This window comes from Diceros bicornis, chromosome 19, assembly GCF_020826845.1.
Source record: "Diceros bicornis minor isolate mBicDic1 chromosome 19, mDicBic1.mat.cur, whole genome shotgun sequence".
In the NCBI taxonomy this organism is placed as follows: domain Eukaryota; kingdom Metazoa; phylum Chordata; class Mammalia; order Perissodactyla; family Rhinocerotidae; genus Diceros; species Diceros bicornis.
In genome coordinates this window covers 51208663-51235891 of record NC_080758.1, presented here as the reverse complement: position 1 = coordinate 51235891, position 27229 = coordinate 51208663, and the positions used below count along the sequence as shown (strand labels likewise).

The following is a 27229-nucleotide window of genomic DNA, read 5'->3' as shown; positions in this document are numbered from 1 at the left end:
GCCTTCCCTGGAATGTGCTGCTGCTCACAGCCCCAGAGAGGACAGGGAGCTCTGACAGACCACTGGGAAGGTGTGTGGCTCCTCGACTAGATGCCTACAGCAGCCTGGGCCTCCACAAGCCAGTTACCAGTGGGGGATGCCAGAGGGCCAGGGGCAGACCCCATGTGCCCTCCTGCTGTTGTCTCCTCACGAGTATGTCTGCTTCAGACACACTGACAAGACCTAATAGTGCCAGCACCTCTGTCACCCCACTTGCGTAGTTTTTTGTTTAAATTTTGGTGCCCAGGGACCTCAGGTGCTTCCCTGCTGGTGCTGGGGTAGGCGAGTGCTGCTGCTCACTGAGAGGAATCACCGAGGGCAGACACTCTGGTAAACCCTTTACTGTGAGTGGAACACATGAGGTTCAGTTTATTCTGTGCACCATACAATTTCGGCAGGAACGACTGTGGACCCGGGATCTGAACCTGAGCCCAGCGTACCTGAGCCGAGCGTACCTGAGCCTAGCGCACGGCCCCGTCTGCCAGAGCTTGCACCGCTGAGGCAAGAGGGTTGAGTCGGTGTCCTGTGGAGCCCCCAGCGGACAAGCTGTGGCCCCACCACCAGTGGAGCCACGAGATGGCAGTTCCAGGGCCTGGCTGACCTGCGGGGGGCTGTGTCTTCTGACACTGCTTGGTTGTCAACTCCTCAAGGCAGTGATACGTTAAATGGGGCTCAGAACACAGCTCGACGCAAACACTCAGCACCACACAGAGACGTCACTCATGCAGCACAGCCACCAACAGTTAACAGCAGTTCAGCTCATGTTTAGACTTTCTTTGAAGAGCCAGGGCACACAAAGGCCACAGAGAGGTATTTTCCCTGGCCCCTCTTCCTAGTCCTAGTGTCCACGCCAACAGTTAGCCTGAGCCACCCAGGACTGAGGAAACAGGCCTCTGGATGACTTCGCATATCCACACCCAAGGAAGAGACAAACAGGCTCAAGTCCAGAGTTCAGTGTCCCGCCCAACCCCCTCCCAGAAGGTGCAGTGGTTCCCACTCGGCCCACCCTGAGAGCAGCCACGACAGCCTGGGCAACCTCCTGACTGATTCTAGGGGAGAAGGTGGAGGTCTGCCGTGGGGGTGGGGGAGACAGGAGCAGGGAGACAAAACAAGGTGCCCGTCACAGGGACGCCTGTCACGGACGCCTCAACACTGTAGACAGTGACAGCGGGGGACAGCGGGCCTGCGCTGCCCGGGCCTTGTGTGTGCCCTCTGCCTTGTCCGGTTCACTGCCCACCTGGAGCCAACACGTAGGAGGCGGCACTGGGCCTGGGCCGTGCTCCAACCCTCTGCCCATCCAGGGCAGGTCTGCAAGGCCAAGGGGAGGGAGGTTGCAGCCCAACTGTGGCCTCCTCCTAACACGTCCAGGGATCCCAAAGGGGTCTGTTATGGAGATGAAACCGCTTCTGTAAGGACCGCCAGGGCAGCTCGGCTGCTAGGAGACCGGACTCTTCCGTCTGTTCAGGGAGTCGATGTAATGAAAAATGGCTCCCAGAGCCCAGCTGGTCTCAACATTGTCGATTTTCCGAGTCAGCTTGAAAAGATAAAGGGAGGGGCAGAGGGGACCACCGCGCACATGTGAAAGGCAGGCCTGCTTGGGAGGCCGGAAGCAGCCATCCGGCCTCACACACCATAAAGGGCGCGGGGGCCCCCAAGAAGTGAGTCTTTACCTTCAGAACCTTGTTTCCTGGGAAGCCGAATTCTTGGAGCAGCAAGCTGACGTAGGTGAGATCCATGCACAGGAAGGGGTTGCTCTGTGGCTGGGTCTGCGCCGTCCGGCACACTGTGGGCAAGACGACCAGCTTCCATCAGGTTCCAGGTGGTTCACTCCCTGGGCTGGGGAGGGTATGTGCAGACCCTGCTCCACCCACTCCAGCCCCCACCCCCTACCACTGGGCCAGCCCCAGGTCCTCGCTCTTGATTTAGACGAGATTACAGCTCAGAGTGGGAAGGCGATCCGCCAAGAGCACAACAGGAGGCAGGGGCTCGAGGCCAACCCAGTCTCCACTGGGCTCGCAAGAGGGACTTGAACGTCATATGCTAGTGCCACTTGCAGAAAGCCACAGTCTCATGGGCCACATCTCTGCATCCATGATCCTAGACACCTCTCCCAGGTGCAGACCTGGGTTTTCTGGGCAATGAAAACACCAACGAAGCTGGCTCAGAAAAATCCACTCTTGTTCTCAAGGGGGATGGGCAAACCCACCAACAGCCTTCCCAGAATTCTGCTCTGAACCTTTTCCTGTTGAAGAGTCATAGACACCCAGTGTCCCCAGGATAAGCTCAGAAGTGACAAGAAAGCTTAAAAAAAGCCACTTTTGTGAGGGGGGAGAGAGGATTTTCTATGGGGAAACACACAAAGTTTAACTCTTGATCTGCAATTGGGACTGGCAACCAAAAGAGCAGAATATTTACGACAAGCCTTCACTTCACATCCAGGCGGCTGGGGCGAGTGGGAAAGGGACGAGGAGGGAGGGGAAGGGAGATGGGCAAGGGTGGCCCAGGGCTGCTGGGTCAACCTCTTGCAACACCCCAGGGTGCAGCTCTTCACTCCCGGCATGCCAGACTCTGCTGTGCAGGTGTCCCCAGCTTCTTCGGGTTTGTGTAACAATTGTGACTCTGCTGGAAAATTTTCAGGGGAAATCACTCTTACGGTTACCTGAGTCGAAGTGAAAAGTGAAATCAAGGGAGTCTGTTCCTGCAACCCTGGGACTGGGAATAGGCCCTCACTGCTGGGGACAGAGACCCCCCAACCTGTGCCCACTTAGGATGCAGTGGACCTATGGTCAGGGCCCAGCATGGCAACCCTGCGCACACTCTGAACTCCACATTCTCACACCTCTGAACTCTCGTCTGGTTGACAGAACCAGGAACCAAACCCGAGAACTCGATGCCACTGCCTGCCTCGCAAGCACCGCAGCATGCCTGCCACGTGCTGGGGCAGTGCCCCCATCTCTACCCTGGCCCTCCTCACCTGGGCAGTGCAGCCACCACTCACCATACTTGGCTGCAATCTCAAAGTCTCCGACGATGAGGCTGCCTCCCTTCTCTGCATCTGTGGGACGAGACCAAGTGCCCCATCTGCACCAGCCTCGCAGGAGCTGCAATGCCACTGCGGCTCCAAAGCTGGCAGCTGGGGAGCCCGGAGAGGCAGAGGCAGGGCTATGTCCTGGCTGCAAGCCTGGCTGTAAGCAGGGCAGCGGCCCCACACGCACTGACCATGGCTTCTGAGGTGACACGGTTTGGGATGGGCAGGTGCTCCATATAGGACCTTATGGGGTCGGTCAGCATGGTCAGGGGCCTTAGAGGGTCCCCCAGAGGAAGCTCATCAGGATCCCTGGACCCCACAGATTGAGCAAACTCTTAATTTTAAGTTAAAAAAAAATAAAAAACACAGAATTAGAACCGTTTCCTGAAGCTGTGGCCCTGAGCTCAACAATGGCATTCTGGATCCATTTCCTGAGTGTGAAAAAAAAATTCCGTAAAAAAAAAAAAAAAAAAAGGAGTGGTTTCTTAGGTCTTAGAACAAATGCGCAGAGCCTTTATGAGGTTCTCCAGAAGGGAGCGGCCCCAGGCCCCTGCCATTCCCAGGGAGGAAGGCACAAAGAGCTGTGTCCCCAGTTCTCAAAGATGACAACTGTTTCTTCAACGCTCCCCAAAACCTATACGTTTGATAGAGGGTCCCTGAGGTGTCCACACGTTTGTTTGGTATAAGGCACCTACTCAATGTTCTGATGAAGGAAACCTCCTCCTGACTTTTCCTTGACCTTCGGCGTCTGCTAAGGCAGTCACCGCTGAGGGTGGATTCCATTTCTGAAAACAGACCCAGCCACTCCTTCAGAGCCGTGTGTGACCAAGAGGGGAGTCAGACAGCCTCTCTGAACAGCCAAGCATCTCCCGAGGTCACCTCGGGAAGACGTCAGTCCCCTAGGGAAAGGGTAGCTTGCAGCCAGAGTGAGGGACCCCAAATTGACGAGGTGATCCTGGGGTGGGGCTCTGCACAGCCAACCTGACAGGGCAGGGCCCCAGCAGGCTGCCCGGCCAAGCTGGGGTGTGGTGGACTCTGGGCACCGCGACCTCCACAGGCAGGGGCACAGTCAGGAGAACGTGGACGTGCTCCCCCTTGCTTCAGCTACGGGAAGCCCACAGGGCACAGGACACGGAGCCACGTGTCCTGTGCAGAGGACAGCTGCTGGGGCGTGCCAGGGATCTCGTTCTGTGCCACAGAGAGGAGTGAGAGAGGTCACCTTCCACTGGCTGCCTTCCACACTGGGCCCAGGCAGTGGGGCACTCAATGAGCTTGGAGATGCTGCAGGAGGCCCCCGGGTCCCAGGGGCCAGACAGAATCTAACATCATCGGTTTCTTCTGGGTGGCTTTTTATTTACATTAATGTTCTTATCCTTACTACAGGCAATGTATTTTGATATTCTCAATCTATTTCATTAAAAAAAATTCTGGGGTGGGGGCCGGCCCGGTGGCGCAAGCGGTTAAGTGCGCGCGCTCCGCTGCGGCGGCCCGGGGTTCGCTGGTTCGGATCCCGGGCGCGCACCGACGCACTGCTTGGTAAGCCATGCTGTGGCGGCGTCCCATATAAAGTGGAGGAAGATGGGCACCGATGTTAGCCCAGGGCCGTCTTCCTCAGCAAAAAAAAAAAAAAAAGTGGAGGATTGGCGGATGTTAGCTCAGGGCTGATCTCCTCACCAAAAAAAAAAAAAAAAATTCTGGGGTGCCCGCCCAGTGGCGTAGCAGTTAAGTGCGCGCATTCTGCTACAGTAGCCCAGGGTTCATGGGTTCGGATCCCGGGGCTCATCTCATCAAGCCATGCTGTGGCGGTGTCCCATATAAAGTGGAGGAAAATGGGCACGGATGTTAGCCCAAGGCCAGTCTTCCTCAGCAAAAAGAGGAGGATTGGCGTTGGATGTTAGGTTAGGGCTGATCCTCCCCACAAAAAAAATAAATAAATAAAAATTCTGGTCACAACCCACTAAAGTGACTTCACAACGCTCTCCAGAGTTCCTATCCTGAGTTGGAACACCACCAGCTTTGGCAAACTCCTAACATCAGCTTCTGCCATGACCGCACTCATGTGCCATGAAGGAGTCAGAGTGAGGCTCCATAAGCTCCTGAGGGAGATGTGTGGGGAGGGCAGACCCCTCCCCACGCCGGCCATGTGGCTGCGTCACAAACGGCTCCCTCAGCCAGAGACTCGGCTGAGGGTCTTCGAGTTCCAAAGCTAACCCAGCTCTGCCTCAGAGCAGAGTAAGTCTACAGCAAGTAACTGTTCCTGCAATGACAACGCAACTTCACTAAGTGGCTCAAAGAACTGATTTATTTAGGAAAAGAGGTCTTATTACTTCCTATTCAGATGACAAGACACCTGCCCTCCTAAGTCTACTTCTCTCACCATCAGGGTGACTGACAACACAGTTACTCCTGCCACAGGCCCCCTGCCCGGGGGACCAGACTGGAGGTCCCGGCACAGCCCAGCTGGATCCCACCCTTACCTATGAGGCCAACGTTTGCTGCAAGGTCATAGTAGTAGGAAAAAGCATAGAAATCCACGCCCTTCACTTCTGATGTCCTGTGCACTTGACTTCGAAGGATTTCTGACACTCTGCTGGCACACAGCTCGTGGAGGTTCACTGCTGGGCAGAGGAATAGCACAGAGCCAGTGGTCAGTGGGCTCCGAACACCGGGCCAGGCAGCCCCTGGGGCCCTTTCCCAGTGATTCAAGACGCTGACCCAGAGGGTGAGGTGGGACTGGAAGCCTGCACAGACCCCATCCCAAGTCGAGAGGCTGCCCAGTGCAAGTCACCAGCAACCTTTCGGGAGCCACGGCACTGCTGGCCCAGGTCCAGGGAGAGAACCCCTGAGCCGGAGCGACACCAGCCCCAGCCAGGCCCACGCAGCCGTCCTGCCACAGCCCAGTGGCTCGTCTGCACTGTGTGGCCCGCACTCACCCTCTGCACGTGCTGTGTCTTGCTCTATCTCACGAGCCACCTTGGAGGTGTGGGGCCAGGGCCCTCCTTGTGTCACACATGAGGAAACTGAGGCCTAATGGGCAGCTTCCCAAGCTCACAGAGCAGGTCGTTAACTCCTTGCTTGGAAGGAGAACAACACAGGCACTAGAGGGTAATGGACATGAATGTCCCACAGCCTGGATCCAGCTTCCCATCTTATCCTAGACCTCCCCGCCGTCTGCCAGGAGCTCCATCCAGGTCTCACCATGGCTCAGAGCCACGCCCTGCCCTTCGGATCTCATTTCCCTCCCCTGTCCCTTGTCAGGGAGGGACACTACTTCCTCCTAGTTCCTTAAACACAGCAACTGCCTCAGGGCCTTTGCACGTGCTGCTCTCGCAGTTTAGAGAACTGCTGCTTTAGATCTGAGTGGCTCATTTCACATCTCTTCATGTCTTGGCTCAAATATCACCCCACGAGGCCTTCCTTGGCCATCTTATTTAAAACTGCAATCTCCCCCTCAACATCCCCTTTCCCCCCCCCTTCCCTTTTATTTTTCTTCAAAGCACTTTCTCGTGTGTTTTACTGCCTGACCCCTTCCACCAGAATGTCAGCTCCACATAGGTGCGGATCTTGTCTGCACTGTGCACTGCTGTGTGCCCAGTGCCTGCAGCAGGGCCTGGCACATGGCATGTGCACAAGTCGGTGACCAAGTCAGAGTGACCTGCACAGCCATGGATAATAAGTAACACATATTTGGTCTTTGTTCCTGGCTCCTGACACAGAGCTTCTAAAATCCTTGGAATTTCCTGAGTGATAAAGGTGAAAGGGTCATCTTCTGTTATTCATAACCAGCTTCTATATAATAATATAATAAGCATACTTGAGTTTATGCTCATGGGGTGACTCTTCCTGGGTCCCTTGATGACTTTAGGATAGGGGCTGGTTGTCAGAGGAATCAACCTTGTGTTACAGCGTTGGAACTCAGCCCGGTCCCCGAACCTCCCAAGAGTGGAGAGGGGCTGGAGATTGAGTTAATCACCAATGGCCAATGATTTAATTAATCATGCCTACGTAATGAACCTCCATAAAACCCCTAATCGATGGGATTCAGAGAGCTTCTGGGTTGTTGAACACAGAGAGATGCCGGGAGGTGGTGTACCCAGAGAGAGCATGGAAGTTCCGTGCCCCTTCTTCCATACCTTGTCCTGTGCGTCTCTTCCATTAGGCTGTTCTTGAGTTGTATCCTTTATCATAAACCGGTAACCGTAAGTAAATTGTTTCCCTGAGTTCTGTGAGCTGTTCTAGCAAATTATCTGGGGGGGGGGGGGAGTGTCATGGGAACCCCCTATTTGTAGCCAGTTAGCCAGAAGGTGGCCCAGGACTTGCTATCGGCACCTGAAGTGAGGGACAGTCTTGTGGGGCTGAGCCCTTAACCCCTGGGGTCTGTGCTAACCCCAGGCAGTCAGTGTCAGAACAGAACTGCTGGTGTTTGGAGAACTGGCTGGTGTAGGGGAATACCCACACATTTGGTGTCAGAAGTGTTGTGAGTAGAGACAGCTTTGTCACCAAAAGCAGACAAACCTCATGCTCCTGTGTCCAGCCTGGAAACATGCCAATATTTCTTTTAGAAGAAACTAAAAGAGCACAGACCAACAAAAACCATGTGGGGTGAGAGGGGCCAGGCAGGCTGGACACTATACCCACTGTCAAGGAGAGCAGCCTCTGCTGTCCTTCCCAGTTGAAAGGGAAGCTGACTCTGCCCAAGGGGAAGCCATTTCTCCCTCTACCCAGCAACGCACTCACAGAGCTGCTGGCCAACAGCCTGGATGGGGCTGTTTGTCTCAGAGCCGAGAGACGTTCAGGCCTCTCCTCACTGGAGGCTTGTTAGGACATTGGGCTCTTTGGAAGAAAGCTTTTGGCGACAGACAAGGAAGCCTTGTGCAGAGACCCTGCAGGAGTCAGTGGTTCCCAGCGCGCTGGCAAGGGCCCCCTGGAGCCCTGACAACACTCACTGGGCAGCTTCCATTCTGTGGCCAAGTAAGGCTTGTCTGTGAAAGAGGTTTGGCAGCAGTTTCCCTGCTTCTCAGAGGTGTTTGAAAGGTACGGGGTAGGGGCGGCAGGCTGTCATTCTTAACCCTTATAAATCCACCATACCTGCCTTCTGTCCTGAGATCCTGTATGTTATTTCAGCATGTTCCCACTCTCCTCTGAAACCGGGAGACAGGCAAGGGCTGACCAACTCCTTTCCATCCTCAGCTGAAATAAAAAGATAAAAAGAGAAAAGAAAAGAAAGGCACATGACCACGGTAAGACTGGCATGCATGGAGCTGAGAGACCTGGATTCTGCTGAGAGGAGGCCTGAAGCAGAAACTATTTTAGGCTGGTAACAAAGGCATTGGAGGGTCAAGGGAACATGCTTCCTTTTTGCCAGATGAAACCTGATTCGTGGAAGTGTTCCAGGTCAGCCGGGGGGGCAAGGCCTTTCTCTGTCACAGAAGCTGCAGCAAAGCCCCATCTGCCTGGAAACGTGGTCCCTCCCAGCTCACTGAGGGCCTTCAGGGTCCCAGGCACCAGGCCAAGCACTGTTCAGTCCACTGTCACAACGATCCTAATAGGAGGGGAGGCATCACCACCCAGTTTTACAGACTGAGGCTGCGAGTAAGCTGGCAGGGCCAGGGCGATGCCACCAAGTACCCCCACACCACGAATCTGTGCTGCTCTGGCCCCACGATGCCACCCCTCGAGGACGTGCATGCTGAGAAGTGGGTCAGCTTCTCCCACTAAGAAGGGGGTCCCTGTCCCTGCCCTTGACTCTGGCCCAGGCCTGCTTTCACTGAAGGAATGTGTAGGACATGACGTCATGTGACTTCGAGCAGTCTCTCTTCCTCTGAGTTACCAGGGAGAAGTGCTGGCTGCTCTGCTGCGGGGAGAGGCCACGTGGAGGAGCGCCGAGGCATGGACACCTAGCCCAGCCACCCCACCCCACCACACGAGACCCCAGGGACTCCAGAAGAGGCACCACCCAAATGAAGCCGGTGGAATCACGAGATACAATATTAAATAACTGCTGTTCGCTGTTTCCAACCACTGAGTTCGGTGGGCGATCTGCCATGCAACAACAGACGATGCCTCAGGGAGATGGCTCCTCCAGGGCAGGGAGCGGTCCACATCCCTCTTGGCAGGCATCACAGCCCCACGTGTCCCAGTTGGGCACTTTCAGTCTAGCCATGGACAGGCAAACAGGTGCCTGCATTCTTCTCACTGGCTAAATAGGTGTTTTTTGGCCGCAGAGTGAGGGTTGCAGGAGTTTCCGAGACGTGGGTACGTTTGGTTTGCAACAAAGGGGACACCAGGATTTGAAAGAAAAATGGAAATAGGATGCATATGGACAAACAAAAATTCCAGTTGAACATTCACACCCTGTCAGAACAACCAGGCCCTTGGAGGAGGTGGGCAGAAGTGCTGGGCCAGGGGAGGAGAGGGGGCACGGAGAGCAGAGCCGAGGGAAGGGCATGTGGCTGGAAAAAACACGTGCACATCTGGACCAGAGGCACAGGACAAGGCCTTTGGGCCCCAATCAATGCCAGTGGAAAGACTGCCCAATGCCAGCCTCAGAGCAGAGTCCCTTACACTTGAATCGGGATGTGGTGATGCCCTAAGATCTCCTAAGAGTTCATGTGCACTGCAGCCAGTGCCAGGCTTCCCTCAGCCCGGCCCGTCAGGAAGGAGCAGAGAAGGCGTGGGAGTAGACACACCTTTAATAACCTCACCAGACACAGGCTCCATCGCCAATCAAACACCAGGCCTGGAGGAAGGGCCAAGCCCGTGTTCTATGACCCTTCATAGAGCAAGAGAAAATGGCGGGACGTGCTCACAAGGCTAGAATCACTGTGAATGAGAGCACATCCCCAGAACCGCCCCAGAATCACCTCCTCACAGCCCCTTCCTGGACCGTCCTGAAGAAGAAGGTTCTCTCTTCAAATCCTTAAAAACAACTCAACTCCAAATGCAGGTGACGACTGCACAGTCACTCAGGTTCCTGAAATCCCCCAGCTCGGTGCTTCAGAAACGGCTTCACTAGCACTTTTTTCCTTTTGACGATAACTTAGAATGTACACAGGTAAAACACCTCACCCTTTGTCACCATCATGTGCCCCCCGATGAGGTGTAGGGCCCACCCTTCTACACATGTCCCTCCTGGCCTCAAGTCCTCCTGGCACGTTGGGCAGGCCAGGGCCAGCGGCTGCTGTGACAGTGGAGGCGCAGGGAGGGGCAGAAGAAGGACTTGTCAGGCCTGCTGAGCAAGGAGGGTCCTGGACACCACCTCACTCACCAGGGGTCCCCTCCATGCCGCCCAGAATCGCCAGCCGCGCAGACATCAATCCGAGCCCCAGGTAGCTGTGGAGAGAAAGTCCTGGGTTAGTGGCTGGCACGCCATGGGAAGCCCTGGGTGCCATCCTCCACTCCACATCCAGTACATCCACCTGGTCTGCGTCCAAAATGAGTGGGAAAGGGAGGAAACGTGTGGCAAGGCAGTTGGCAGGCTTTTCTGCTTCTTCTAGAAGCCGCTCTTTGTGAAGTTTAGGGCATCCAGCTACTTAGTTCAACAAATGAAGGCCCGTGGCTTGACAGGAGCATGTCTGGGAGCTGCGGATACTGCTAAACGTAACAGACTTGACCCCCATCTTTATGGTGCACATGTGCTTTATGGAAAGAATCCACTGAAGGTGCCATGTGCCAAAGAGATGCCCAGAAAATTCCTGCACCACCACGGCTCTTCCCCACTTTTCTAAAGCCTCCTCCAAAGCAGGACAGAAAGAGCACAAGAGAAGAAGTGTAATTTACTGTAGGTAAACTGAAAAACGAAGGCAGGAGGAGAAGAGAGGAGGAAGGAGAGAAGGGAGGAGGAGGGAGAGAAGGGAGGAGAAGGAACGAGAGAAGAGGAGGAGGAGGAGGGAGAGAAGAGGAGAAGGAGGAGCGAGAGAAGGGAGGCGGAGGCGGGACAGGAGGAGGTGGCAGGAAAGAGGAGGAGGAAGAGGGAGAGAAGGGAGGAAGAGGGAGAGAAGGGAGGAGGAAGGAGAGAAGGGAGGAGTGGGGGAGGAAGAGGGTCCAGGGGGGCGCACAGCAGGGGTTTCTGGGACCTGGTGTGTGTGACTGAACACTCCAGTCACTCTACAAGGCAGGCATCAGAGCCAAGGGGGGGCCTGCAGTGCTCACGGGGCTCCGCGCGGGGACTGTCCCCTCCCCATGCTCACTCCTGAACACCAACCTGTAGGAATAGAGCTTGTAGGTTCTGTTGAACATCTGGAGCGACGTCCGGTGGCCAGGCGGGGCGGTCTGGAGGGTGCCCTGGGGGAGAGTGCAAGGGTTACTCTCTCTCCTGTTTGTCGCCTACTCCCTCAATTCATTTGAAAGAACACGGATCTTCATAGATGTATTCAATTAAATTAGCCTTCCACTGAGTCACGTGTTGTGAAAGAGCTTGCAATGAAAAATAGTGTCCAAAACGAAAAACCATGTTTTTCCTTCTTATGAGTAACATTTACCCATTCTGACAAATAGGGCCCAACCCAGACAGTCATGAGTAAATTTAAGTGCTCCTCCATTTAAAACTACAAATAATAATAAAAAATGGTGGGTGAGGAAGGTAGTGTCTTTAAAGCACTGGTCTTAAGTGGAAGCATTTTCAACTCCTTCAGAATGTCTATCCTGAAAAGGGTGGGAGCTCTCCCTCCTCCGTGAGTCAGACTAACTACAGCCCCTTTCCTGGAAGCCCTCAGGGGAGGGAAGGCCCACTTCACATTCTCTGGCCCAAAGAGTTCCTGGTATCATCTAATTTATCACCACTGAACACAATTTTTTTTCCAGGCAGAGTTAAAATCAAACTAAGAAGCATTAACTGTGACTGAACCTGGCCCTCAGGAGAACTACTGATCGCAGGGGCCAGAGGCACCAGGTCTACAGGCCTCCCGGCCACCCGGGGATCTGCGACAGCCCCCACGGAGCAGGCGGCCTTGGAGAGCGGGGGGCAGCAGGCCGGCAGGGGCTGGTTACCTCAACTCTCGGAAGGAAGGTGATCTGAGTGGACCCTCCGCCCAAATCCAGCATGCCCACACTGCTCCTTCCTGGGGTTTTCAAACTGCCTGGAGCACAGTGAGTAAAGACGAACACAGCACTGTTGTGTCAGTAAATAGATGAGAAAAGTAGAAAAAGCAAAGAGGTTAGAAGCCAGGGGAAAGAAACACAAGACAGAGAAGCAGCTGTGGCTGTTTACAAACCTCCACGGAAGGACGCACTATTGTCTAAGGGACACGAATGGTGGCTCCACTGGCTACGGCTTTGATGTGAAGAGTGACAGGACGACACTGACCTTCAGCAGAGATGCTGGGCCTGCCGTATCTGCCACTCACCTCTCAGAGACACCGACCTCTTTGGTATTCCCTCAGGCCCCGAGGCACGCCTCCCTGACCTCGCACTCCTGAGGCCTAATGCGGTTTTCTATCTTCCAAGGGCTAAATCTGCTGGAAACTTCTTTCTTTTATATACACGAGTCAGACACACTGGTCTTTTCAATAATTACAATAAAGGGACAAAAATCCACATGTAGTGAGCATAACCTAAGAAAAATTACTCCTTGCCACCTGTTTCCCAGAACAGGTGTTTCTGTTCCCCGTGCAGCAGAGGAATTCAACTGTAAGGGGATCAGCACTGCCATCATCACACTTCACATCTGAAGACACGGCTGGTTTGACTCCTGACTTCTCTCAGAAATGGAGGACGGGCCCTGGTGGATGGTGGCAGGAGGGGCAGGAACCACGCTGGTGAAAAGTCCCAGGACTGCAGAGAAACAGCCTCCCCGACATTCGCACCTGCAGGCGCGACGCTCACCCCATGAGCCGGGTGTACAGCCCTGCCCATCCCCACACTCCACTGTGGGCCAGCAACACTGCGAAACCCCGAGGGGTTATTTTAAAGAGCAGACACGAGGCCCCGCTCTCAAGAACGGCATCTGTGCACTGTTAGCCTTTATGAAGTCAAGGCACCTGTCAGGAAGTTGATGGTGATCCAGGCTGCAACGCCTACAAGAGAGGGTCGGAAAGAGCAGGTGAATCACTTGAGATGCTGTAAATGACACACAGCGCTCAAACGACTACTTTCAGATTTCAGGAGCACCAAGTGACCACTTCCTCACTACTCTCAGCCTTCAGACCAGCTACAGAAAGGAGCATTACTCATAAGGTCCCCCAGCAGCTTCTGCAGACTGTTCTAGAAGATACCATACTAAAAAACTAGAATACTCTGCCAAGTGTCACATCTCTCGCTCCTATTCTTTATCATCACCTTCCTCTTTTTGGAAGTGACAGGGAGAGAACTGAATGTCTTCCTCCTTCCCGCATGCAAACTCTTCAGGTCATATTTAAAATCAGGGGCTGGGGAGGAACTTGATTAAGCGTCTCTCTCTTAGAATGAACAACACAACAGCGACATTCTAAAAATGGTAGCAATTGGCAATTCTTTCTAAATGTTCTTCAAACTGAAAAGATGATTTGTTTTCAGAAACTCCATCTGTGCCAGGTTTGGAGCCAGTCCAGATGAGAATCTGTCTCTAATAGGGGCATTAAGCAGATCCTCTGAGATAGTTAAACTGTGCACTGGAATGGGACTGTCACTTCAGCTCTTGTTCACCCGTGTGTCTGACAGAGCCCTGCACACAGCCCTCTCTCCGGGCCAGCCTCCTCACAGAGCGCTTCTGGCAACTCTACCTTCATCCGTTCCGTTCATGATGGACACACAGTCATCCTCCACAAAGAAAGGCGATGCCTTAAACACTTCTTTCACCTAAATGTAAAGAGAGACACGTCTTTATCCTTTAGAATCTACACTCACAGCCCCAGTCGCGCTGTGCTTTCAGCAGCGCTAACAAACACCGGAGGGTGGCAGCTGGTGCTGCCAAAAGACGGAGCTCAGGTCTTGTTTCAAGCGTCCCTAATCCCCGCAAGCGGTTTCCTTCTTAATCTACTCCCGGGGCTAGCGGAGGCGGCTGCTGCCCTGAGAGCCCCATCTTAAGCTACTCTGGACTTGAAGAGCTCAGGGTGCACTGAGCCTGCTGGGCCCCAAAACACTGCCCAGCTTTAGGACAGGAGATGAAGGGGCAGGAAGCCCTAGGAGATGGAGCTCAGACCTGGGACCTCGCAAGGCCTGGTGGGCACTGCTCCCAGGAGACGGGCCGGCAGAGGGAGGAGATGGCAGTGCGCAGCTGCATCTGCGTGCACCGCCTTCTCCATGTTTTAGCAAGTGTGATACAGAGAAACTTCAGTGCATCCGACACCCCACTGCACTGGTGGCCACAATCCGACCTGACACGTAAAGGGACCTTGACAGATATGCAGCAATCCATCACTTAGCAGCTAAATACTTCAGAAACGGTGTAGAGGACGAGGAGGACCATTTTGCTTATAACAGTTTCCCTAACTTGCCTGATGATAAGAAACCTCCAAGTACCTGTTAAACACAGGCTCCTGGGCCCCTCAGGGGTGGTGCAGGGCCTGGGGACACTCTGGCAGTGTGGGAGCTGGACCTGGGCAGAAGGCTAAAGGGCCTCCTCAATAGTTACATCTGAGTATCAGAGCAGGAGAGAACAGTGCTTTCCATGAGAACTAGCCTGCCTGAGCTGACAAGTCAGGAATTCAGCTCCACAGCCTCTGACACGTGCCAAGTCCTTGGATGGAAGAAAGCCCTTCAAAAGCACAATGTATTTTAAAACAAAGTTGTTCTTATTATAAACAGATTCATTCTATAAACATGAATAGCTTTAAATGTCATGAGGAAGAAAACATCATTCATCCACAATCCCTCCACATAAAGGTGATGCTGTTAACATTTTGATGTGTTTCCCTCTTCAGGAAGCTTCTATGTAGCCTGTCTGATTGCTCCAACACTGGCTGAATATTTAGTGTTTTCAGAAGGCACTCCCAAGGGGGAAATGGGTAAGATCACCTTTTGCAGTAATTTCTGAGCCTTTTCTCCTGGTAACAGGCGTAAACCGGCTGTGGCCTTGAGGACCAAGGGGGTGGCCTTCCAGAAGTTAAAAGGAATGTCTTGTTTAGCAACATCCAGTAATTCCTGAATTCCCAGAGTGCTCTGTGTAGTAAAAGTAAAGAAGGGTCTGTCAAAGCTCAGCACACAGGGTTACAGATGCTCCCCCTACCCTTCCGGTTTTATTAATTTATAAATGTATTTTTTTCTAATTTTCCAAATAGGCAGAAAATAGCGACTCAAGTGGTGCTGGTGGGTGTGGGGCCCAGGGACCTGGGGAGCACAGAGCATCGCCCTCGGCAGCAGAGCACAACAGGGTGAGGTACACGAGAGGGGCTCCTACTACACTACCACGCCTCAACCAACACCCCAGCCGGCCTCGTCGCCACCTCCCTGGGTGACGTCAGACGAATCGCGACTCCCCTGGACATCATGAATGAATTCCGGGCTCCCTCATGGCGCTAAGACCCCATGAATAACCACATCGAGGAATCATTTTCATCTGCCAGAATACCTGAGGTCCAAAAGTCAGATAAAGGCCTATGTCAGTGGGGGAATGCGGAGGGGAACGACCTTAGTAGAGGACTTTGATAGGACCTAGGCCTATCAGAAAGTACAATGCCCTGGGGACAGTTTGCAATGTCTGTCCACAGGGAAAACAGACATCCCTCTTGGTCAGAAATCCCACTCTAAGAATTTATCTGAGAGATGCCTTTGCACGTGTGGGTTACGAAGTGCATATAAAGCGACAAACTGCAGCTTTTCTTATACCGTTAAGAGCAAAAGAGTGGACATTATCTAAACGTCCTTTAGGAGGGAACTGAGTCCGTAAATTCAACGTGCACGCATACATTGCAATATCATTCAGCCAGAAAAATCAAGCAAGCTCTTCACATCCTGATAGTAAATGATCTGCAAGCTATACTGTTCAGTGACAAAAGCAAAGTGCATAACAAGTGAATGCCAACCTACTGTGTATGTAAACAAAGACAGGAGAAGAACACAGATCCATCTTCTCATGTACACCTAAACTCGCTCTTGAAGGACACATAAGAAACCAGGGACCCGGGGGGAGACTGGAGTGGAAGGGCAGTTTTTGCTGTCTGCCCTGGGGAGCGGTGAAATTTGTCCCACTTGAATGTGTGCTGCCTACTCAAACAAGGAAGATTTAAAAAACCCTGTGAGTTTCCTGTAAAGACATCTAATTTAATCAGGTTTAACCTTATGGTCACTCTAGAACCACTAATTTCGACTTTTGTTTTCAAACTAAGTGACAGGAAAGCAAGGCTGTGACTTCACTGTCTCGGATCAGGACATGTCTGTGGGCAAGCATCATGTATTAGCTCTTGATTTAAGACATGCTCTAACCAAAAGGAACTTCAGCTGTATCAGTGACCAGTTTCAGGAGTGCCTTAGCAGAAATACAGGTGTCCGCACTCACGCAGTTGTAAGCTTTAAGGACTTTAGAAGCAAAAATGCTACAAACTTACAAAAATCATTATTTGACAGTTTAATTAAATTTCTTTTACACTTATTCAGTTTTGTGGATTTTGCATAATACAATTAATTTTTTGTTTTAGTCTACGTTAGCCATCTTCAGTCAGAGGAACTAAAACACAAAAAAATTAAATTTTCAAATAATGCTTTTTGTAAGTTTGTAGCATTTGTGCTTTTGAACTGCACCAAGTGGCCTGTGTGCTGGTTGGCGGAAGGGTGGCCAGGGTGTGGGTGTGGATGTGGGTGCGTGTGGGGAGCGGGCAGGGGGCATGGTCCTCCTTTGGCCTCTGTCCTCTACCAGTTTCCTCCATCTGACCGGCCTAAGCAGCATGCAGTGTCCCCGGCCAGCACCACCGGAGGCTATTCTGTGAACACAGCCCTGCTACACTCAAGAGAAGCGGAGCTGGCTTCAACAGCCGCAGTCAGAAGACAAACGCGACGAACAGACACGAGAGAAAACTGCCACCTTTTCAGCGTCGTCAGCGTAAGCAGAAAGACCTGGCTTCAGTGCTTTGACGGTTTCACGGGTCAAGATAGGAGTCTCTAGGGAAAACGTGTTTTAAAAAGGGAACAATTATGAATATAGACACAAACATATGAACCTATACAATTATGACTAGCCACACTTTTCAAAGGCAGACATCTGAAAACAGACCAGTCCCAGAGGGACATGATCCCTTCACTGTTTCTCCTCTAAATTGTGCCTCTTCAGTGCAGCTCAACAAGATGAATATTAAGAGAATGTTTTGGCCAGAACTTTACTTTTTTAAAAATGATCAACTTTATTGAGGTATAATTTGCATACAAAAAAACTATCCATTTAAAGTGTTAAATTTTAACATAGTTAATTCTTGCTGCTTCAACCAAGAGAGGAGCAGGGCCAATGATTCCAAACTGCAAACAGGAGAGCCATTTCCTTGGTTCTAGGATGGATGCGTTCTAGGTTCTAAAGAATATTTTTCTTCTTCTTTTTAAAAAATCGAATGTTTTAAATTATTAGGAGCGGTGACTCATGTGCATACAGCAAGGGAGAGTGTTCAGAGGCACATGATGCCAAGGGATGCTTGTCCGAATTCAGACACGAAGACCCAGGAAGAGAAACCACGGACAAAACTTTTTGTAAGGACTTCTGTCCAAAGATAAAACACTGGAATATGGCTATTAAAGGATTACATGCTGACATGTGTTATCTTAAACTTAGCTTCAAAACCATTTTTGGAGGTAGTTAGGTCCGGCATATAAATATTTAACTACTTGAATAAGTTTAAAAATAAAGCAGATGAAAAGTACATAAAATATGCCACGATAGTTTTGGAGCGAGCTACTAAAAGTGGCGCCACCTGCTCAGTTAAATGCCCAGAATGGTGTCAACTCAAAACGTCTCGAGGGTCAGCAAAGAACCAGAGAGGAGGGAACACCAACCATGAGCAGTGGGCTTGCTGAGCATTCGGCGGAAACCACTCACTGGCTGGAGGTTGGAGAGGTGACCCTCAGAGCCAACAGGCACAAAAGAGAGGCCAGGGAAGGAGATCACAGGGAGGAGGAACAGGGTGAAGAACTGGGCAGTGATGGGGGTCCCCCCACAGGGGAAGCCAGCAGGTGAAGATGCCCAAACTTCCACCCCAGGAAGCAAAGCTGACCTGTTCTGGCTCCAGCTCCCAGCTCACTGCTGAGGTCTCTGGCGTCTGTCACCCACCCCCCGCCCCACCAGCTCTGCGTCAGCCTGGGCTCCGGGTCTTTACTAATTTATCTCACTTTCCTGGACTCCTGCTCCCACTGGCGTGAATCTGGAGTTACTTCATGCCTTAAACTAACCCACCTTGACCTCTGGCCTAAATCATGGTCCCAGCCACCTGACCTGCCAGTGAACACTGGTTGGGGACAGGCCACCAAACACCCTCTGGGATCTCAGCTGCCCTTAGGTGGTCACCAGACACTGGTACAAGTAAGGACAATCTGGGACTCCCGGGAAATTTGGATTCCTGGGCCCTAACCCACACCCTGAGCCAGCATCTCTGAGAACCTGCAGTTTTGTCAAGCTCCCAGGTGAGTCCAAGGTAGGGGGTCCATCCCACACCCTGAGAAACCACCCTGGGGGAGGAGGTCCCAAGAGCTCTGCTGTGAGAGACGGAGAACAAAGCATGCATGGCCAGGGCTTTTTGCCCCGGGATACCTCCGGGCCGCCTGGTAAAGTGGAAGACGTGCACGCGGGTGCCAGTGCTTCCTGCGTCAAACATGACACCGTAGAAGACCTCGTGACCATGTGCAGCCGTCCCCAGCGGACTGCGGGCCTGCTGGCCCCTCCAGGGCCCTGTAGCCGCCTCGGTGATGCTGAAGAAAGCCTGGGTGGCGGAGGCCCAGTGCCATTTGATGTAGGCGACATAGATGAACAGGCACACAAACAGTCCCAGGGGGTATGCCACCTTCGTCATCTTCAGATTCCCATTACTTGGTATTTTTCTCATTTCTTGGTGTGCTGACGACTGTGCCACAGATACTGGCGGAAAGGGAGGAGAGGCAGGAAAACACATTAGGCTCCGTGGTTCCAGGGTAAGTGAGAAACCCCTGTGCTCAGGGACAAGACGTTCAATCAGAAACTGGTCTGCCTTCTTTCCTGTGGAATCAGAAGCTTCATTGGATCCTCAAAATGACTCTGGAAGGTGTGATTCCCATTTTACAGAAGAGGAACTGAGGTTTATAAAGACAAGGTCACCTGTCCAAGGCTGCAGGTCCTCAGGGGCTGACCTGGACACAGACCCACAGGCTAAGCGGGCTCCCCTCTAAGTGCTGCTCCAGGCAAATGGCTTTGGACTAGTTGCTATTTTAAAAAGCCACGTGTAAATGTGTCCCAAGCCTTTCAAGGTATCAGAAACGTGTATCCAATCGATTCTTTCAATTCTCACTTTTTCTCTCATGTAGGTAATTTACTTTTCAAAAGGTTTAAAATCCTGTCCCTTGGGAACTACAGAGGGCCTCAGACAAACAGGAGAAACACAGCTCATTGTCCTGGAATTTCCACAACAGACATCTCTTTTCACTCATATAGCACACTGCTGCCAAGGAGGAAATAATGCCTGTGTGCTTTCAAAGCCTATAAAAACTCTACCCAAGTAGCAAAATAAATTAATTCAGCATCATTATTTTTGGTTCAATGCACCCCCAAAATGGAAGCATTTGCTCAAGTTTTATTAGCAGCTTCTAGTGCAAGGCACCATGTAGGAACCTGAGCTCAAAGGAGGGGACCGAAATGCCGAAATGCCTGGTCTTCAGGGCTCCCCCCGCCCTCAGGAACTGTCCACCCATCTGTCCATCTCTCAATCTCTGTCAGTCGTGGTGGGCGGAGTGGACACTCCTGGGGAAGAAGACGGGGAAGGGCCGGGGTGAAAGCAGGATGCGGTGCCGGCTCTGCCTGCAGCAGCGTGTGACCGTGTGCAAGCTACCCCCTTGCAGGAGGCTGGCCTCCTTCCTCATCTGTAAGGTGGGGCCACTCACAGGAAAGCCTCATGCTGCTGTTTGGGGATACAATGTCGTGTGCGATGCGCTCAGAGCAGGACATAGAGAGCATCCATACTGAATGCTGGCTTTACAGAGGACAGCAGGAGGTAATGTCCCCTTGGAACCAGGGACAGTGATGGACAAGACTGCTGGAGGACAGAGTGACTACACTGTCTAGGAAGGGGAAAAGTAGGGGCCAGGGCTAGAAGTGCAGGGGGCAAGCCTGTGGTGGCCCCCACGCCAAACTTGAGCCCGTCGGGGTGGAGGAGAAATGGAAAAAAAGTGGCCTTTGGCAGGGGAGCACGGAGTCCAGGCCTTCTGTGGTCCCTCCTTTCTGGTCTCACCCTGCAGCCACACCTGGATGCCTTCAAGCCCCCAGAGCTCAGGTCAGACCAGCACTGTCTACACCTACGGCTTTCTCTGCGCCCCTGCCTAGGGGAGAGGCCTCGCCAGTGGCCCGCCACCCAAGCCTGGGCAGGCACAGGACAAATCACCCTCTCTGAGCATCTACCACACGCAGGACTGTGGGAAAGGCTCTCTTGGCAGGCACGGAGGAGCAAGCCTCCCCCTGCTAAGACTCTCCCTCCTCGGCCCCCGCTCCTGCCTGAGTTGGGGCCTCTCTTGGGTCTTACTGCACTCGGGAGCTGCCCACTGCTCTCAGAATCATGTCACACCCCCTGCCAGGGCATGGCCCCTATCGGCCTCTGCAGCTTAATCGCATACCTCTCTTGCCCTTGCTCATGGTGCTCCAAGAACCCAGTGTGTCTCTCTGGCCCTAGAACTCAGCTCTTCCCTGCCTCAGGCCCTTTGCACACACTGTTACCCATTCCCAGAATGCTCATCCACCAATCTGGCTTCCTTGTCCTTATCCCTAAGCCTCAGCTGAAACATTATTGTCCCCCCTTCCCCGACTGCCCCCAACTTGAACACCCCCCACCCCTGTTATGCTCTCTCTGAGCTCCTTGCCCCCTTCTGACCCAGCACTACCATAATCTGTAATGATGCCAGTGTTTGTGGGATTAGTTCCTGAAGGTCTGTGTCCCCTCTAGGGCATGAGCCCCAAGGGCAGGGACTTAGCCTGTCTTGTGCCACTGCAGCCCAGCTTGGAACACAGGCCCTTATCTAGAATGGTGGAGGATACTCCTCCACCTCCATCCACCTTCCATACTGTCACCAGACACACAAAAAAGTCCCCATTTAAAATCCTTTAATGGGGAGAGGACATGAGCAAGATGGTGGAATAGGGAGCTCTCAGCCCTCGTTTTCCCAAGGAAATGTTAAAAAAAAATTGAACTGGCTAAAATATTTTATGGGAGTTCTGGAAAACAAAGATTTATAGCCACCAAGCAAATGCCCAATCAAGAGCAAGTCACATTCAGGATAGTGGGATGTTTTGTGGGTTTACTCATTCCTGCCCAACTCCCGCGCGAAATGGTCTGAAAGCAGCAGCCTGGCTCCGAGTTCCTTTCCTCAAACAGGAGGGAATAGAGCAGACCTCTCGGCAACACCGAACCAGAACCAGCCGTGGGGCTGCCGAGGTTTGGGTCTCTGTTAGCCTGCCTTGGGGCTCAGAGCTCGGGTGGGGGGTGGGGGAAGCTGTGGAAAGCAGCTGTGAAAACCACAAGGTCACTGCAGACCCGCCCACGCCTGGGGCCAGAGGGTGGGGGTGGGGGAGATACAACAGAACATCTAAGGCCCAAGGACCAGCTTGAGTGAGACTCTTTGGGAAATTAAGACATTTAAAAGCAGCCAGGTATATGGGAAAATTGAAAACAGCACACACACAGGCCCAGGAAAGATACACGCTCAGAAAAACCCCTGAGAAGACCTTAAGCCTTCACCCCGGGGCTGACCCCAAGGCTCAGACACATCTCATTAATTAGTGAAGGTCTTTCACGGCACAGAGCCAGTATGCGAAGACTGGGAGAGGTGGCTATTTTTTCAATGCCCAATTTTTCAGGAAAAAAAAAATCATAAGGCACACAGAGAAATAGGAAAACATGGCCCATTCAATGGAAGAAAAAGTGGTAGAAACTGTCCCTGAAGAAACAAAGGCACAGGAAGTATCAGATAAAGACTTTAAAACTACAGACTTTAATATGCTGAACGAGCTAAAGGAAAACACAAAGAACTAAAAGGAATCAGGAAAACAACATATGACAACAAAATGAGACTATCAACAAAGAGACAGGAATTATAAAAAGGAACCAAACAGAAATTGTGGAGCTAAAAAATACAATAACTGAATTGAAAAATTCACTCGAGGGGTTCAACAGCAGGTTTTTTTCTTTTTTAAATTGAGCTAACATTGGTTGATAACATTATATAAGTTTCATGTGTACAACATCATAATTCAATTTCTGTACACACTACAGCGTGCTCACCACCAAAATCTAGTCTCCTTCCGTCACATACAATTGAGCCCCTTTGTCCATTTTCATTTCGCACTCCCCTCAACCCCTTCCCCTCTAGTAACCACCAATCTCTTCTCTATATCTATGTTATTTATTTTTTCTTTGTACATTTTTAAATTTTTTGTTCATCTTCCAAATAAGAGTAAAATCATATGGTATTTGTCTTTTTTCCACCTGACTTACTTCACTTAGCATACTACCCTCAAGGTCTATCCATGTTGTTGCAAATGGCAATATTTCATTGTTTTATATTGCTGAGCAGTATTCCATTGTGTCTTTACATACCACATCTTTATCCATTCCTACACTAATGGGAACTGAGGTTTTTTCCATATCTTGGCTATTGTAAATAATGCTGCCATGAACAGAGTGGGTACATATATCTTTTCGAATTAATGTTTTCCTAGTCTTTGGGAAAATACCCAGAAGTGGAATAGCTGGATCATACGGCAGTTCTATTCTTAATGTTTTGAGAAATCTCCGTACTGTTCTCCATAGTGGCTACATCAACTTATATTCCCAGCAACAGTGTACAAGGGTTCACTTTTCTCTATATCCTCGCCAACACTTGTTATTTCTTGTCTTTTTGATAATAGCCATTCTAACTGGCATGAGGTGATATCTCCTTGTGGTTTTGAATCGTATTTCCCTAATAATTAATCATGTTGAACATCTTTTCATGTGCCTGTTGTCTATCTGTATGCCTTCTTTGTTAAAATGTCTATTCAGATCCTCTGCACATTTTTTAATTGGGTCTCAATAGCAGATTTGACCAGGCAGAAGAATCAGTGAACTTGAACACAGGACAATGAAATTATTGAGTCAGAGGGGCAAAAGAAGCAAGACTGAAGAAAAGTGAACAGAGCCTAAGGGACTTATGGGACACCATAAGTGTACCTTTACCATACAGTAAAGGTAACACATGCACAAATATAAAAACCAGTATTACTGTACATTTGGTTTGCAACTCCCATTTTTATTTTCTAAAGGAATTAAAAGACAAATGCATTAAAAAAATAATTATAAGTCTATATTGATGGGTACACAAAGAGGTAATCTGTGACATCAAAAACAAAGTGGGAGAGGTGGAGATGTAAGAGAGTGAAGTTATTATATCAGATTCAAGTTAAGTTGGTATCAAATTTTAGAAAAATTGTTATAACTTTACCATGTTATACGTAATTCCCACGGTAACCACAAAGAAAATATCTATAGAATACTGTCATGCGTCACTTAACAATGGGGATACATTCTGAGAAACGCGTGGTTAGGCGATTTCGTCATTGTGGGAACATCACAGAGTGTACTTACACAAACCCAGATGGTACAGTCTACTACACAACTAGGCTATATGATACTAATCTTATGGGACAACTGTCATATATGTGGTCCATCATTGCCTGAAACGTTGCATGACTATATGCACAAAAGGAAATAAGAGGGGAATCAAAATTGTCCCTACAAAAAATCAATTAAACACCAAGGAAAGCAATAATGGAGGAAATGAGGGATAAAAAAATGCTGTAAGACGTGCAGAAAATAACAAAATGGCAAAAGTAAGTTCTTTCTCATCAGTAATCACTTTAAATGTGAATGGATTAAACACCCCAGTCAAGAGACATAGAGTAGCTAAATGGATAAAAAAACAAGATCCAACTCTATGCTTCTACAAGAAACTTTAAATCTAAGAGTACATATAGACCAGAAGTAAAAGAATGGGAAAAGATTCCACGAAAATAGTAACCAAAACAGAGCAGGGATGGCTATACTATATGAGACAAAACAGACTTTAAGTCAAAAACTGTCATGGGATACAAAGAAAGACATTATATAACGATAAAAAAGGGCCAATTCACCAAGAAGATATAACAATTATAACATATACACCAGATCTTCTAAATATATGAAGCAAAAACTTACAGATTGAAAAGAGAAATAGGAACTGTATGATAATAGTAGGAAACTTCAATATCCAACTTTCAATAAAGGATAGAAAAATCAGATAGAGGATCAATAAGGAAATAGAGGATTTGAACAAAACTATAGATCAACTGGACCTGACATACACAAAACACTCTACCCAATATGAGCAGAATACACATTCTTCCCAAACGCACACGAAACATCCTCCTGGAGAGATGATATATTAGGCTACAGAACATGTCTTAATAAACTTAAAAATGATCAAAATCAAACAAAGCATCTTTTCCAATCACAATAGAACGAAACTAGAAATCAACAGCAGAAGGAAAACTGGAAAATTCCCAAATGTGTGAAAATTATACAAAACACTCTTTTTTTTTTGATGTGGAAGATTGGCCCTGAGCTAACATCTCTGCCAATGTTTCTGTACTTTGTGTACAGGATGCCGCCACAGCATGGCTTGGTGAGAGGTGTGTAGGTCTGTGCCCGGCATCTGAACCCGCGAACCCTGGGCTGCAGAACTGGAGTGCGCAAACTTAACCACTACGCCACCAGGCCAGCCCCAAACAACACACTCTTAAACAACAAACGGGCCAAAAAAGAAATCAAAAGAGAAATAAGAAAATATCTTGTGACAAGTGAAAATGAAAACAAAACACACCAAAACTTACGGGATGCAGCAAAAGCAGTGCCAGGAGGGAAATTTATAGCTGTGAACGCTATGTTAAGTGAGAGAAAAGATCTCAAACCAACAACCTGATTTTACACCTTAGGAACTAGAAAAAGAATAAACTAAACAAAACGCTTGAATGAAATAAACAATAAAAACTAGAGCAGGATAAATAAAATAGGGAATAGAAGGACAAGAGAGAAAGATCCATGAACCCAAAGGCTGGTTCTTTGAAAAGATCAATGTAACTGATAAACCTTTAGCTAGATGAACAAAGGAATAAAGAAGGAAAACTCGGTTAAAATTAGAAACAAAAGAGGGAACATTTCTACTGATTTTATAGAATAAAAATGATTATAAAAGAGTATTATGAACAATTGTATGCCAATAAATTGGATAACCTGGATGAAATCGACAAATTCCTAGAAACACACAATCTACCAAAATGAATCATGAAGAAATAGAAAATCTGAATAGACCTATAACTAGTGAGGAGACTGAATTAGTAATCAAAAACATCCCAACAAAGAAAAGCTCTGGACCAGATGGCTTCACTACTGATTCTACCAAACTTAAAGAAAAATTAACAACAACACTTTTCATAATCTTCCCAGAAACTGAAGAGGAAGGACCACTTCTTAACTCATTCTATGAGGGCAGCATTACCCTAATACCAAAGCCAGACAAAGACACTACAAGAAAAGAAAGACCAATATTCCTTATGAATATTGATGCAAAAATCCTCAACAAATACTACCAAACTGAATTCAAGAGCATAGTAAAAGGATTATACACCATGACCAAGTGGGATTTATTCCTGGAATGCAAGGATGGTTCAACATATGAAAACCCATCAAGGTAAGGTACGACATTAACAGAATAAAATGGGGAAAAAAACCCACATTATTTCAATTAATGCAGAAAAAATGTTTAATAAAATTCAACACCTTTTCATAACAAAAACAACCGAAAAACTAGGAATAGAAGGAAACTACTTCAACATAATAAAGGCCATATATGAAAAACCCACAGCTAACATCATACCCAAAGGTGAAAGACTGAAAACTTCTACTCTAAGATTAGGAGCCAGAAAAGATGTCTGTTTTCACCACTTCTATTCAACATAGTATTGGAAGTTCTAGCCAGACCAATTAAGAAAGAAAAAAATAAAAGGCATTCAAACCGGGAAGGAAGAAGTAAACTTATCTCTATTTGTAGATGACATGGTCTTATATGTAGAAAACCCTACAGACTCCATGAGGATCACTGTTAGAACTAATAAATAAATTCAGCAACGTTACAGGACACAAAATCAACATACAAAAATCAGTTGTTTCTGTACACTACAATGAATAATCTGAAAAGGAAATTAAGAAAACAATTCCATTTACAATAGCATTGAATAATTTCATTTACAATACCATCAAACAATTCTTTTTACAATAGCACCAAAAAGAATAAAATACTTAGGAATAAAGTTAACCAAGGACATGAAAGACCTGTACCTTGAACACTACAAAATGTTGCTAAAAGAAATTAAATAAGAGTCAAATAAATAGAAAGATATCCCATGTTCATGGATTGGAAGACTTAATATTGTTAAGATGTCAATACTGGGGCTGGCCCCGTGGCACAGTGGTTAAGTGTGCGTGCTCCGCCGCTGGCAGCCCAGGTTCGGATCCCAGGCGCACACCAACACACCGCTTGTCAAGCCACGCTGTGGTGGCATCCCACATAAAGTGGAGGAAGATCGGCACGGATGTTAGCTCAAGGCCAGTCTTCCTCAGCAAAAAGAGGAGGATTGGCATGGATGTTAGCTCAGGGCTGATCTTCCTCACACACACACAAAAAAATGTCAATACTATCCAAAGCGATCCACAAATGCAATCCTTATCAAAATCTCAACAACTTTTTTTTTTTTGCAGAAACAGAAAAAAGCATCCTAAAATTCATATGGAATCTCAAGGGACCCCAAATTGCCAAAACAATCTTGAAAAAAGAACAAAGTTGGAAGCCTCATACTTCTTGATTTCAAAACATATTACAAAGCATATTATATATCATATATTACAAAACATATAACAAAGTAATTAAGATATTGTCATAGTGGTATAAAGACAGACACATAGACCAATGGAACAGAATAGAGAGCCCAAAACAAACCCTCATGTATATAGTCAAATGATATTCAAC

The 27229-nt window shown here is 49.3% G+C and overlaps 1 protein-coding gene across 10 annotated transcripts in view; it reads right to left on the bottom strand.

Moving 5' to 3' along the window:
- Window positions 1-777: 777 nt before the first annotated feature.
- The window catches only part of ENTPD6 (ectonucleoside triphosphate diphosphohydrolase 6), a 30432-nt gene continuing 3980 nt past the window's right edge, over window positions 778-27229 (bottom strand). For 5 of the 10 annotated variants that reach the window (XM_058563357.1, XM_058563355.1, XM_058563353.1 and 2 more), the window contains 13 exons: window positions 18708-19031; window positions 17001-17077; window positions 14999-15142; window positions 13765-13840; window positions 13045-13080; window positions 12056-12144; window positions 11271-11350; window positions 10335-10399; window positions 8156-8257; window positions 5545-5685; window positions 3014-3094; window positions 1710-1822; window positions 778-1573 (listed from right to left, as the gene is read on the bottom strand). In XM_058563357.1, coding sequence (XP_058419340.1) covers window positions 1475-1573; window positions 1710-1822; window positions 3014-3094; window positions 5545-5685; window positions 8156-8257; window positions 10335-10399; window positions 11271-11350; window positions 12056-12144; window positions 13045-13080; window positions 13765-13840; window positions 14999-15142; window positions 17001-17077; window positions 18708-18999 — 1395 coding nt within the window. In that variant the 5' untranslated portion in view covers window positions 19000-19031 and the 3' untranslated portion in view covers window positions 778-1474. Of the gene's footprint in view, window positions 1574-1709; window positions 1823-3013; window positions 3095-5544; window positions 5686-7804; window positions 8050-8155; window positions 8258-10334; window positions 10400-11270; window positions 11351-12055; window positions 12145-13044; window positions 13081-13764; window positions 13841-14998; window positions 15143-17000; window positions 17078-18707; window positions 19032-27229 lie in introns of those variants that run through there. The other 5 variants (XM_058563358.1, XM_058563359.1, XM_058563360.1 and 2 more) reach the window with 5 other exon arrangements.